Genomic DNA, 14,259 nt, shown 5'->3' on the forward strand with positions numbered 1-14,259 from the left:
CACGACTTGCCTTAACCCATTTGTCACTCTCTTCATCTCTACTAACCAAAAAAATATATAGATGTCCATAGGTTATGTGTTAGCACGTTTAGAAAGGTGTCACATAAATATATCTAGAGCAGGGGTGTCCAATTTCCCATAATGCTCTTTCAGGTGAGGGCCGCAGGTTGGACACCCCTGACCTAGAGTAAAGCTATGAAAATTGGTCCAGGCTCCTGGGGGGTGGGGGTTGAGTCTGGCTCGTGGTACTTGGAGTTAACATGGCACACATACCATAGTGAAAACATAACTGCCAACAACACACAAAATCAAGGACCATATAAAAAAAACAATATACCGTATTTGCTCGATTATAAGACGACCCTGATTATAAGACGACCCCCCAAAATCCCTATAGGAAAAAAGTTTTACCAGTAAATGTTAGTTCATGTAAACTATTTTTTTTAAATAAAAGCTATGATTGAGAAAAATATTTTTTTTGTTTTTATTTCCTTGTATTTTCCAACCTGTCCCCCAGTTACGCACATCTGCCCCCAGGCTTGCCACACCAATATGGCACTGTGGCCCATGATATGCCTTTTAACCCTCTATATGCCACTGTGCCCCATGGTATGCCTTTTAACCCCCTATGTGCCACTCTGCCTCCAGAAATGCCTTATACCCCTATATCCCATTCTGGCATTTAGGGGGTTACAATGCATATTATGGGGCAGAGTGGCATATAGGGAGGTATAAGGCATTCCAGGAGGCAGAGTGGCATTAAGGGAGTTAAAAGGCATTGTATAGAGCACTCTGCCTCCAGAAATGCCTTATACCCCTATATACCACTCTGGCATTTAGGGGGTTAAAAGGCATATTATGGGGCAGAGTGGAATATAGGGAGGTATAAGGCATATTATGGGGCAGAGTGGCATATAGGGAGGTATAAGGCATTTCAGGAGGCAGAGTGGCGTTAAAGGGGCATTTAATAGAGCACTCTGCCTCCTGAAATGCCTTATACCCCTATATGCCACTCTGGCATTTAGGGGGTTAAAAGGCATATTATGGGGCAGAGTGGCATATAGGGAGGTATAAGGCATTTCAGGAGGCAGAGTGCTCTATTAAATGCCCCTTTAACGCCACTCTGCCTCCTGAAATGCCTTATACCTCCCTATATGCCACTCTGCCCCATAATATGCCTTTTAACCCCCTTAGTGCCAGAGTGGCATATAGGGGTATAAGGCATTCCAGAAATGCCCTATGCCCCCATTTAACACACACACACTTACTGGTGCTTCCAATTTCCTGCTGTATTGCCGGGGCAGCGGGTTGACGTCTCCTTCCGCTGCAGCCGGAAGGAGGTGGAGTTGGCAGCGGGGGTTTGTCTGCGTCCGTCGCGGATACCTTCCCCGGCTGTCAGAGATCAGAGAACTCTGATCTCTGACAGTCGGGGAAGGTATCCGCGACGGACGCAGACAACCCCCGCTGCTAGCCACACCTCCTTCCGGCTGCAGCGGACGTTGTCTACGCGCATCGCGTAGACGTCAACCCGCTGCCCCGGCAATACAGCAGGAAGCACCGGTAAGTGTGTGTGGGGGGGGGGAGACAGGAGGATCCAGGTCCCCTGCAGCGGTGCGGGGGATCTGGATCTTAGTCTCCTAATCAGACTCTATTTGAGGTCTGATTAGAAGACGACCCCGATTAGAAGACGAGGGGTATTTTTCAGAGCATTTGCTCTGAAAAAACCTCGTCTTATAATCGAGCAAATACGGTATTTCCCCATGACGGCGACACCAGCCCTGAGGGATACTGAATACTGGAACACCAACAAGAACTTGAGACAGTCTCTGTTTACAAGTGTATGCCAAACAGAACGATTGTTTATCTTGCCTTTACTGAAGCTTCCATTATTGTGACTTTAAAAACAAACTTTTTGAGTAACAAAAGAGAATTTTACCTTTGCGTGTTCATTTTTAAGTTGCCAATCCACTTCAGGGATTTATTTTCGATGCACGGCTTTAGGATTCTGTCCTTTCTCATGTCCTTGTAATAAATTAGATAAAATCCCATATAGTAAAGGTCTGCGGGAGAGAAAAAAAAACATTTACCACAACGTAAAAAACATGTTACAGTAATCAATAGAGCATACAAACTAATAATACATTCTGATATTTCGTGCATTTTATGGTTATATTTTGGTGTATTATTCTTATATACAGTTTAGGAGCGGGACAGAGGAGGAAGCAAGACAAAATTAAATGTTTCCTAAAAAATCACAAGGGGTCAAGGGCAGCCTACTTCTTTTATACATGTCAGCTTTTTGGTGATTAAACCCCAAACAAAAGCTTTGACTAAAGCATTCTGGGAAAAGCAAGAAAAGCAGAATAAAGGGTCTGACACAGTAAGAGAGGAGCTGCTGGGTGGACATTCCAGAAAAGAATATATCCTTTGGATAGCTGGGGTATCCAAAAGGTTTTGACCTGCCCTGTAGAATGGGATTTGTTCACCACCGTGTTACCGTACTACAGCAGAACTCAGCACATGAACAATATATAAAGGTAAGTATATTCATCTGCTTACACAGATCTGGAGTTAGAGTCGTCCACTACATTAAGTTCCCTGAGAAGAAACTGACGATCCAGAGGAATGTCCGACAGACCAGTTTCTGTAAAACAAAATGAAGTAAAGATATAAATTAGGGTTTCTTAGCAATCATCGTGGCTTGACAGCTTATTACAGCTACATATATATATGTGATACCAAAATGGAGAGACATTAGATAAGCATATTTTTTTACATATTACATGTCATATGTAAAGTCCAACAAACTGTATATCGAATCACGATTATTTCCAGATTGGTAAAGTAACAGAAACTAAATATTTTCATGGAATTCCTTGACCGCCCTTCATAAATTTAGGTAACATACGCAGTACATACGTGTAGATTACACACACAAGCCCACAGAGGTGACAGTATACAACAAATTGGGTTTAAATATGGTAAAGTAACGCAATCTGGGATGAAATTACACACCTCTGGTGCACAAGTTTTTGTGGACTAAAACTTCCTGACCTTTAGCACCATTCTGGCTGATGGTCATGTGAGTTGTGTGTTTTTTTGTTAATTATTGCCAAGCGCTTGAGAGTACTTAGTATGGCACAATTAGCTTAGATCAGAAAAAGACTTCTGACAGCTGGTTCCCCATGCGCTGCCCCAGCGGTGAGAAAGTCTTTTGCACTGGGAATAATTAGGTTCTTTGCATCAGGTCTTTTTTTTATATATATATATATATATATATATATATATATTTATCTATATTGGAGTTGAGATACCTTGCCATCATAATAGACTTTAAAGAATGTTCTTTCTGTGACGGTTAGTTTTTCCATGAAGGTTTAAAAGGATTAATCAACCACTGACATCACATGGATGTATGCGTTGGGGCTTCAATTCTTTACTAAATAAAATATTCTCAATGTTAATCTATAAATTTATTTATATGATCTATTTTAGACTACGTTTTAAAACCCTTAAGAACCAATTCTATCACAATTCACGCTTTTTACTGAGCATGCTTACCTGCTGTTAGAACAGACGCAGTGTATTTATACTTGTTAAACTCCAAATATTCTCTGATTAGTTCATTAATGAGAAGGTTTTCATGAGACAGCGTTGGTCTAGGTTCACTCCGATCGTCTAAAGCTTCAAACACTTCTGCCCGCACGCTTGCTTTAAGCTGTCCCATCACTCCTCTTTTCTCCAACATATCCTTCAGAACTAAAAACATCAATGCATTTGATTTTGAATGTCATAAAGATGTTATAATAAATCAATGTTTACAACATTAACTAAAATTGCAAAAACAAACTTGGACTGACAACATTCTGGATTTGCCATGATCACACAGTGGTTGGACCATACCAACTTCAATGGTGCGGCATTAGTTCAGCAGAATTAAGTAGGGATTTGCTGCTGGATGGCTTACTTGATCCAGCAGAACCTTTCCGTGGTCTCAAAAATAATCTGTGACGTTGGTGCCAAATGATGCATGATTCAAGCTCTGGCTTGGCAATTTGGTACCAGCAACTTACAGCACAGAACCATAGCCTTCTCAGGACTGGCTGAATTCAGTAATCAGGTCTTGGAACTCCCTGTATCTGTACGATAACTGCAGTAACCGTCTGCCAATATTATATTATATTTATGGCTCTATACATCCATTATCATATTAGCGATAACAGGGCAGGCTATGGAGGCAATTGATTGTATTTAATGTTTGCGGAACACCAAAGCGACCAAGTTAATAATTGACACCTTTGGGGGGGGAAAAGGTATAATAAATAGTATTAAATACATCCCCTTTAAATAGCACAGAAGTGAATATTCGTCTATTACTATTATTTATGTATTACTATGTATCATACATGAGCGCTTATATCACAGTATTTATGGTGCTTATACTACTATATAATACCGAATACTTCCGCCATTACCCCAGAAACAGCCAGACACACGCTGGCTCATTTTCCGAACCCTACTCTATGTCAGCACCGAGCACAATGTTGCTACTATTGCTTTAACTCTCACCGGCTTTCATATCAGACACCGTCGCCATGATGAATCCGGGAACAACGGTTGTTGAGTTCAGAGGTCACGGCTATTGAGAAGCTTGTGCGCGTGCGCAGATTCCGGAAGCCAGTGACGTCAGTCCAATGTGGCGGCTTGAGCGTTTGATGCGTCTTCTGTTGCCGTTACCATACCAACAGACAATAAATAAATTCCGTTTGGTGTGTGAAAAAAAACCGTGCGTTATCATACTATTCCATTCATATGTTCGTGTACTTAACTCTTGTGTACAACACTCTTGTTTAGAAGGGGAAAAATAACAGGAAAGTTAATAATTTTGGATACTAAATTAACCAAGCAGGGGTGCGCTTCAGGGTCTGTCCAGGTTCCCCTGGGGTCCCTGAGCAGCCCTCTTTGGCCTCTTCCTGCTGATTACATCAGACGATGACAAAATTGGTTTACATCTAGGAGCCCAAAAAAAAATGTAGGAGCCAGCTCGCTTCCCCCAATCATGTTTTTATTTTCAAAATGCTCCCCTCTTGGACTGTTTTTAACCCCCTGATATATTTAAAGTTTCGGTCATATCTCCCTGCACATGTGATGCTCTGCCATCATAATATTATATTTCAGAATTATAAGATATGGCCCATTATAAAGATACCTCACAAAATATAGGTAATAGAAATCCTTTCTAATAAAGTATTGATCAATACAGCTTCTCCTCAATGCAGCTCGCGATTCTGCGAGGTCACACAATGTGGCCTTAGGTGACCCCGCTCAACCCCACCTTCTTAAAATTGTGAACATAAATAGGTACGTCTGGCAGATAAGCTTACAGAACCCCTCAACGTTTCAGGTGTCCAGCCTGTGTTGAGAGGTGTGGCGAGAGACATGGTCAAGAGTGGTCATTATTGGGACCAGGCCGTCTGCTCACCCTACCAGAAGTGCCCCGCGACCTGGCCAAGAACAATAAAGGACAGCACAAACCAACGTTGATTTTCATAGAACGGTCAAGGGGAGATCAGAGGATCCCCAAACTGGCCTATGATCCCCACTGTCAGCAAAAGTGGGGCAAAGCGCTCCCTTAAAACTCGTACTGTGCTGCAAAAACCAACACTGGGTTCGTCAAAACACTGTAATATTACCTTGTGTTTATTTTAGATGTTTACTTGGATATATGGATGTAAGCCCTGGTAATTGTTCTTCGTAGTAAATGAAATTACCAGTAAATCCTGAGAAAGCGCAACCTCAGTGCTGACACATTACTCCTGTACACGTTGGCTCTTTGCACATTAACAGTGATTTTTTTCTCGGCTTACTCGTTAATGATGTTTGATAAGACATGCATGCTGATGATAAAGTACTGCTTTTATTGCACGCAAAACAAGTATTCTTTCTACTTTGTGTTTTCATAATTGTTTTGAAATGATAAACAACCTCTGCAAGCAAAAGAGACGCTCTCTTTGCTCCACTGGTCCTTAAACCATACAAATATTATTCTGCAGAATTAACGTGAGTGATATCTAACTGGATTCCATGCATGTTCATATTATGTTCATCAGGTCTGTCCAACACAGACAAGTAAGTGAGCACTAACGCAACATCATCCCAAGGGCAATAGGTTTGGAAGGTTAATAGAGAAGCCAAGGGTCATGAATTGGAAGAGCAAAGAGGAAGCAGACCTGGACAGTAGACAAAAAACAACGAGCCAAGCCAGGGCCAGTAACTGGTGAAGCAGATAGATTTCAGAGCTAAACAGCAAGCAAAAGTGATGCCAAGGAACAAGCCAGGCACCTGGAACAGTGAGACAGACGGGTGAAAACGAGACAGCAAATAGAAATGTTAAAGGAGACAGGCCAAGTGTCAGAACAGGACGCAAGCAACAAAGGCCCAAGGTCAGAAGGCAAAATGCTGCTGCTGTAGGCACAAAGACACTGGCCAAAGACCACAGTGACATCTGAGTACCTGCTGAGAGTCGCCTGGGGGTTAATCTAGGAACTGGCCTGAAGAGGACCAGATTTGATGCTAGTGACATCCGCTGCATCATTAAGGCATGCATGGCCAGTGCAGCCATAACAAATCTTTGGGACCTGAATAGGTTGAATGTCTGCGTTAGTTTGAATGTCTAGTTGAGATAATGTGGTTGGGAGTGTGTGTTAGTCTGGGTGTGTTAGTGTGAGTGCTCCTCCCAAGGCTCTGGATCTTCTCCTGATGTAGGCTTTAGAACAAAAGCTTACATTAAACACCCAGTGTCATCCTCATCTTTAACCTATAATTAAGCGATTCTTGACAAAACACGTCATGTGCTCCCTGTGGGTGTGTTTATATGCGTCCTTTGTCTATAGCACCTTTGTGATTTTTTCTCAGATGTGTGACAACAAATTTGGGATGTTTTGCAGTGCTCAGCACAGCATTGTGCCACCCAAATTTCCCTTTTTTGGACCCAAAATCCCTCTCTTCTCCCCTGATGTCCCTCTTTTCTGGGAGCTCAGAATGTTTGCTGGGTATGACTGTATCACGGTGTTCTGCCACAATTTTTCTTCTGAATGTTCTACTAAATAACATAAACTGCCTGTAGGTAATAAAGCCCCCTAGACACACATCTCACCACACCGTATAAAACAAGGTTTTCTTGGGACCTGTTGGAAGGTTTGTAGCACACGCTGATAAATGGCACAGAACTCGAAGGCTAAACCATGCCCGCCCAGGCATGCTGCATTCTAGTAAATAGTACACAACAGAACACACACTTCTTCAGGTGTGATGGGAACGTACAAAAACACTTACAAACCCCACTGAAAGAACAATGTTCTACCAGGAAAGACGAGTTACTAATGATCCAGCCATCATATGCTGTTTAATGAATATAATACTTAAGAAGTCCCTTTAAACTGATGCAAAAAAAATCTAAAGAATGGAGAGGTTCAGCAGAATCCCCCTATGCGATGTTTTCCATGCACGACATGTGTTCGGCTGAGCACATCGCCACGTATGTGTCATACTTTCTGACAGTCGGCTCTGCGAATGCTGCCTGCATGGTGTTTAGACCACCGTGCCCACTAGAAGCTCATGGAGGAACAGACCAGCTGCCAGTCTGTGGCTTCTACCTGGTAGTGTTGAAATGCATTCTTCTTTAAACTGTTCCTTTGATTTAGCTCCGAATCACTGACATCAGCCAAGTACCCAGTAAATAACCTGGCCCCATAATAACGTGCTTTATTATTTCACAGCACCTTTCGCTTCTTATATCCTCATTTCCGCTTTTCTGTTTGTTATATAGCCTTTTATTTCTCAGCCCCCGTGACAGGAGGCCTTTCCCCACCTCGGGGGTATTTTTATCTACTCCATCCTCCATATTTGAGTCCAGATGTCAAAACCGCACTGGCTCTAAATCTCCGGCCAGGGCTGCAAAAAACCAACAGCCCGATCTGGTTAAATAAGCTCATCTATATCCTCACATATGTAACATATTACATGGTCCCTCAAAGCATGTGTCATGGGACACGCTACAGCGATCGGGTACTGGATGCAAAGTGACCAGCCTGGCTCTGCTTACGTCATCAGGGCTCGGCGTGACCCACATCCAATCCACTGAGAGACATCCGCTGCTGCTCAGCCAATCAGCTCGCTCGTGACCGGCAGCCGTCGAGCTGTTATGTAGAGAGCTCCTGCCTGTGTCTCCCTGAGCTGCCTGAGTGCCGGCTGCTCCCGCCGGGCCCCGGGATGGAAACCTTTTGCAGCTATGACGGCACCGAGCGCTTCTGGGTAAGGCAGCCCGCCCTGGGAGTCAGCAGCCCTGTTCTTCCCGGGTCAACATTGTGCTTTCACCTTGCGAGGAACCGAGCAGCTGCCCGGGCTTCCTTCTTTGGGTTAATGGCATGTGGGGCGTTTCGCTGTTAAGTCTTATTCTCTTAACCTATATGAAAAAAGACCCCCTAGTGTGTGTGTATATATATCTATCTATCTATATATAATAGTTATTATTGTGTGGACATATACCGTATATATAATTCCTTTTTAAGATCTACCGGTAGTTAAAGAGTTAATAGGATTTGGGGATGTCAGTATTGAGTGGTTCCTGTAGAAGTATTAATGTATCCAAGGGGTATAAGTGCTCCTATTATATAATGTAAGGCTTTGGGGTTCCTGGTATGAGTAGATTTATTATAATTGTCATTATTATTATTATTATTATTATTATATAGTGGTTACAGGATTCCCCCCCCCCCTGTTCCTTTTCATTGGTTACAGAATTACATCGAGTCCCTTCTTCTGTTTAATATTACGCTGAGTGATGGGAGTCTGAGCTGTGTGGCAAAAAAGTTTTCATGTTCTTGTGTGCTAATTAGTTTGCTTAAAAATGATTCTGGGGCAAAGTTTGAAAATTGGTATCATTACCATAGCAACCAAAGGGATCTTCCTGCTGATTGGACCGTTCCTTGGGCTGCTGCGGAGATCGCATCACTTTTCAGGTTTGGCAGCAGGATCGCTGTTTATATGCAGTCCCCGCCGCGCTTTACATTAATATACATCACTTCGCACGTTAATATTTTCCAGAAGGCCTTCCTTGTGGGGTCCCTTTGTCAAACCTCACAATAGGCAAAGGATAGCCTCCCCACCTGCCGCTTATTCCCGGCTTACTGGCAGCAAGCCCCTTTATTCTCTTTGTGCTTGTCGTGATGAGGCTGTCGGAGACCTCTCTGCTTTTGGGGACATTGGAGTGCTTCTATCTCTGGGCTCGTACCTCTTGGGTGCCTTATTGCCCTACCCCATTGAAACCTGCGGTTTCGGAATCGGAACATTCTTTAATGGATAGATTGGTCTTTATGCTGCCTTATTTTCATAAAAAAAAATGATTCACACGACTGTGTTTAAGCGAAAAACCAATAATAATGCGAAGTCAATATTGTGATCACACTGAGAAAAATATACATACGCACGCACACATAATACACGCACACACACGCTTTGGGAGTAATCTAAAGAAAAGGTCTGGATGTAAAAGTGAAGCAATCAACATGGACTTTCTTTTGGTTGCTATGGAGATTGCACCACATTTGCCCTTAACAGCTGAAGCCGTATAGGCCGCACCGTGTCTGTGCTTCATACACAACGATTCTTGTGCGGCGTTAATCTTTAATCTGTGCTTGGTATTGTATTCTGATTCAGAATAGCTTTATGCCTGTCCCATGCACGTTTAAATTCTCTCACTGTATTAGCAGCTACCGCTTTTCCGGGAGGCGGTTCCATTTATCTACCACCCTCTCCGAAAAAAAAATGAAAAATCTTATTACATCTAAACCTCTGACCCTCTAATTTTAGACGATGAAGATTTTGTTACGTGGCACGTGGTCAGTAACGACACCGTTCTGTTCGATGTAAAACTGCGCCCTTGTTTCTTATGACTGCAGGTGAAAGGCTGAAGTCCTCTGTGTATTGGTAACTTGCGGTAGTAGTAGTTACCCGGAGCCGTGTGCTCGTGGCGCTGCGTTTCTGTGCTCCGCTGCTCGGGGGGGGACGTGTTGAGTAAGGGTGCGTTTGTTTGTGTGGGGTTGGATGGTGCTCTGTGCGTTCGGATCATTTTCCTGGCTGCCGAGTATAATGAGCCGGTTCTGGGAATCGCGAGCTATATTTGAATGCCGGTGCTTCTCGTAATGATTTTAATAGACGGCACTTTATTTATATTGGTGGACAGGTTGGATGGGGTCATCCCGTGTAACACAAGACACCAGGACGCGCAACCGTTTCCTAAAAACGGAATGCGTTTGTGATTAAAAGTCAATGAAAAACAATGCCGTTTTACCAACAAAAAAACCCTCAAAATACACAAATCCGTGATTAACACCCCGAAAATCTTTTTGTGTTTGTAAGTAAAGTAGTAAAATAAAGTTGATTCTCCTATCCAATCCAATCCAACCTTTGTATTTCTGCAATTCATTTCTTTTTGGAAACTTTTTATAAGATGGGAAAAGACTGCAATTGTGATATTTTGTACAATCGTCTTCTTGTTACTATTTCTATGTTCATAAAGAATGACTCGACGTCTAGTCTGCATGTCAGCTACTTCCCGAATCCCTTCAGCTCTGCCGTGTACTCGCCGTTGTTTATTGTGTGTTCCATGCTGTTGTGTTGTGTGTTGATGATGTTAAAGCTTTCCTGTTTCCTGTGTGTCTAATAAAGCAGCTATATAAACCGTGGCCTGTGCCAATAAAGTGCGTTCTCTTGCAACCGGTCGGAGACCCACCGGAGCGGCTTGTATAACCCAACCTTTAGTGGTTTATTCCCTAAATCGAGGTTAATTGATGACTTCAATGACCTCACAACCGGTGTGAAGGGCAAACATTGGCTGGGTTGGGCTTCCACGTGGCTGGCTCTATGTTTTAGGTACCCTAAGGGAAAATGTTATATATAATCTCCATAAAGTAAGGAATTATGTGTATATGTTCTCACATTTACAGTGATTTAATGTCTGTGTCACCGTCGGAGAGCTAAGCGGTGGCTTTATTGGTTTATATGGTTATACCAACCCAGGGCCCAAGATGGAACTTACAGAATTTATTATTATTATTATTATAGTTATATAGCGCCAATAATTTATTAGTATTTTTTCCAGCCGTCTGATGTATTTCGCTTTAGTTATAAGGTTATTAACGTAAAGTTTGAAGGCTGATCAGAACAAGTCCTGGGTCTCGTCTTAGATTCAGGATACCCCTACGTCCTTACCGTGCACGTTAAGATTAAACCGGTCTTATTAGTGACGGTATTAATTACCGGCATTTAGCTCGAAGGCTGGGGTTCTTCCTGTCTGGTTGCGTAAATCTGGACTTATTATATCTGTAATCCTTTCCTATAATTGTTATCATCAATGAACCTGATTCATATAATATTCAAATAGCCTTTAAGCAATTGTTTTGTTTGTTGCTCAATCGTCGGGTTTATCAGGCATAGCCGCGCACGTGGGAGAACAGAGGACACGCATTATATTGGTTATTTTAGTCATTCACAATGAATGACAGATAGGAACCTTTTGGACTCGAGCCTCAATCAGTCCTTGGTCTCGTCTTAGACTTAGGATAGCTTTGCCTGCATGTTTAAATTCCCTCTGCTGGGAGGCTGTTCCCTTTATCTACCCCCCGCATTAAAATAAAACTGACTTCTGTTCCTGGAAGTTTATCATATACTTTGGATTTTGGTATTGATGGAAGTTGGGTAGTGTTGTTTGTTAATTTTTAAATTTTATCTCAGAACCTTAAAAAACTAAATGGTAATAAAACATGCTTTTTTTTTAAATTTGATTCAGCGAGCAGTCTAATTCCCCATACAGCACCGCTATAAAGAATACTTATTATTATTTATTATCTTTTATTTCTATATTAAAATGTAACTTTCTTTGGGGAAAGCTGTTGTCGGTATTTTGGGATCCCCGTATTTGTTTACTTTTGGAAGCGTGAAGAGGAAAGCTGCTCTAGAAAGTGCAGATTGAATGCTGAGCTGGCGGCCGGGGTCTGTCGGCGGCTCGTTCTGCTGAAAGAACAGCCACGTCGCTGAATACACCGGCTTTGCTCTCTGTACTTCCGTCATAAAAGGCCACGGACAGCTGACCGCTAAGAAACAAGAGCTGCTATGTACCGGGACACAACAGATACGCAGAATGCGCCAACAATAAAGTGATGAAATATACATAGTAGGAAAAAAGTAGAATCTCTCCAAGCCGCTGGCGCTGTAAATAAAGACCACGGTGTATAGAGCGGGTAACATCCAGCTGTCGCAGGACTACAACTCCCATTACATGCTGTACAAACGCCAGGAGCCAGCTAGCCGTGGCTTCCATATTTACTGCAGACTTCGTTTTTGGGGATTTTTTGTTGCTCCCTGTAGATGTTTTGGATTTATTGAAGTGGGATAAGCGTCGTTACTTTTCACTTTGGTGTCGAGCGGATAGATGAGATGATTAGAGGTGCTTGTGCGTGATCCAAGAGGCGTTCTCTGTGTGGATGAAGAAGATGATGGGCTTTTGAATTTCATATAGTTCAGTGATATAGGAATTGCGTGCTTTTAAAAACATCAGGGGTCATGGAGTAAAACCAGTTGAAATCGGCGTATAACTGGATGTCCTGGTTTTGGTGTTCTTCAGACTTGGGGTTGAGACCCAGCGCAGGGCAACGCCGGAGCATTCTTTGGCCTCTCTCCACTGAGAGCAGTGATTTAACACCTTAATTGTTGTTACAAATATTTACCGAGGTCCTGAAGTACAAATAAAGATAATCTCTGATTATGTGCGTTGGGTTATTATTGGCCACTTGGTTGGGTTTGCCCTTTGGGCCAAAAGTCTCCTTTCCCATGTAAGGAATAGTGTACCCTGGCATAGGGCGCTGGGTTCAGATGGGTGGCATGGGGGGGGGTTTGGGATTAGGGCAGATGCATTGCTCGCTGTAAGCAGTGGATCTGAGGAGCTAGTAGCGATGTGCAGATGTTTCCCGGGGATGTGCTTCGTCTCTGACGTTCTTAGATGGGTTCCCCACGGTGGAATCTCTCCAAACATCTCTGCTGTGAGATATAAATGTATCCGGGAATACCTTGCGCCAAGGCAACGCTTATCACAGACCAGAGGGATAAAGTTACTATACTGTATCGTTATTGCCTTTTTTATTGTAATGTGTTTGTAGCGCTGGTTTATTAGGAGGTTGTACCACAGATTCACAGATAACCCTGCTTTCCCCCGCGTTAGGATACAACAAATAAATACTTCTTTCACCCATTTACCGTTTGCACAGTTTCAAAGTACTTCCAACGTTTTATGTTATGAGTCGCATCCTAAAAATCATGGTTTTTTTTTTGTTTGTTTGTTTTTTTAAAAACTATTCTTTAACGGAGGGTTGGTTTTTTATTTTCTGCGGATCCCTGCGGTCTCTTGAGACGTGTATGGATGGCCTCAGCAGTTTTTGTTCGAAGATCATTTTCTGAGCGAGTTACTGTTTGGGAAGGGTTGGCTAATATCTATAAAAAGCAGAATGTATGATCTGTGACTGTTAGACTATGACATCACATCTACAAAGAGGTTTATTCATGAAAGTGGAAGATGGCGGCCCAACCGTGGCATATGTTTCTCCTGCAACGGGCACTAAGTTGCTCTGCATAAGGCATAGTTCAAAAAATCTTGTGCCTGACCAAAGCGTAGTAAAGGATTTTGTAATTACTTTAATATGCATTATTTTACATGCCCCCCTCGCCTTCTCCTCTTCTTTCTGCTCTTTGCACCAGGTATTTGTAATCTGTGATGCTTCTATAAACCCCTAGCATGCCCCCCTGTTTTATTTATGCCCCCAGACACTGAGTTTTGTATAATTACATAAACTGATTGTGTGAAGTTAATAGTCCCTGAAAGGCTGCCACCAAGAACATAACTTATTAGCCTTTGAAAGATACTGAATTCGTCCGCATCTATTCCTGGCGTTTGCAGAGTTCAGAAGTGCCAACCTTGGGCAGCCGTTGAGGATGAACTGATTGAAGGTTTTTGAGGGTCACGCGTGATGCTGATAAGAAGTTTGGGTTACATGGAGTAATGCTGCCTTATATGTTCTTGGTTCTTTTGTTGCTTTTACCTGTCCTTCAGAAGAACCTTGGCTGGGTGTGCGTCTTGTTAATGGCTGGGAGTGTCTCGTGGCTGCTGAGGAAATGAGAAACCGCTTTTGTCAGCCACCGGATAACCAC

General features: G+C 42.7%; 1 protein-coding gene across 1 annotated transcript; it reads right to left on the reverse strand.

Moving 5' to 3' along the window:
• Nucleotides 1-2,555: 2,555 nt before the first annotated feature.
• LOC149278310 (centrosomal protein 20-like) lies at nucleotides 2,556-4,597 on the reverse strand. The gene is made up of 3 exons (XM_089502133.1): nucleotides 4,570-4,597; nucleotides 3,562-3,759; nucleotides 2,556-2,644 (listed from the first exon to the last, which is right to left on the reverse strand). The coding sequence occupies exons 1-3, from the start codon at nucleotides 4,595-4,597 to the stop codon at nucleotides 2,556-2,558; spliced, it is 315 nt and encodes a 104-aa protein (XP_089358259.1).
• Nucleotides 4,598-14,259: the final 9,662 nt, after the last annotated feature.

This window comes from Sceloporus occidentalis, unplaced genomic scaffold (genome assembly GCF_023333645.1).
Source record: "Sceloporus occidentalis isolate IW3139 unplaced genomic scaffold, rSceOcc1.0.p SCAF_195, whole genome shotgun sequence".
Classification (NCBI taxonomy): Eukaryota; Metazoa; Chordata; class Lepidosauria; order Squamata; family Phrynosomatidae; genus Sceloporus; species Sceloporus occidentalis.

What these genes read in the sequence shown, in the direction of transcription:
- LOC149278310 (XM_089502133.1), bottom strand. Translation starts at nt 4,597, where the DNA reads ATGGCGACGGTGTCTGATATGAAAGCCG. An exon ending in GGTGTCTGATATGAAAGCCG is followed by an intron (nt 3,760 to 4,569) that starts GTGAGAGTTAAA and finishes TGATGTTTTTAG; the next exon opens with TTCTGAAGGATATGTTGGAG. An exon ending in TGCGTCTGTTCTAACAGCAG is followed by an intron (nt 2,645 to 3,561) that starts GTAAGCATGCTC and finishes TTTGTTTTACAG; the next exon opens with AAACTGGTCTGTCGGACATT.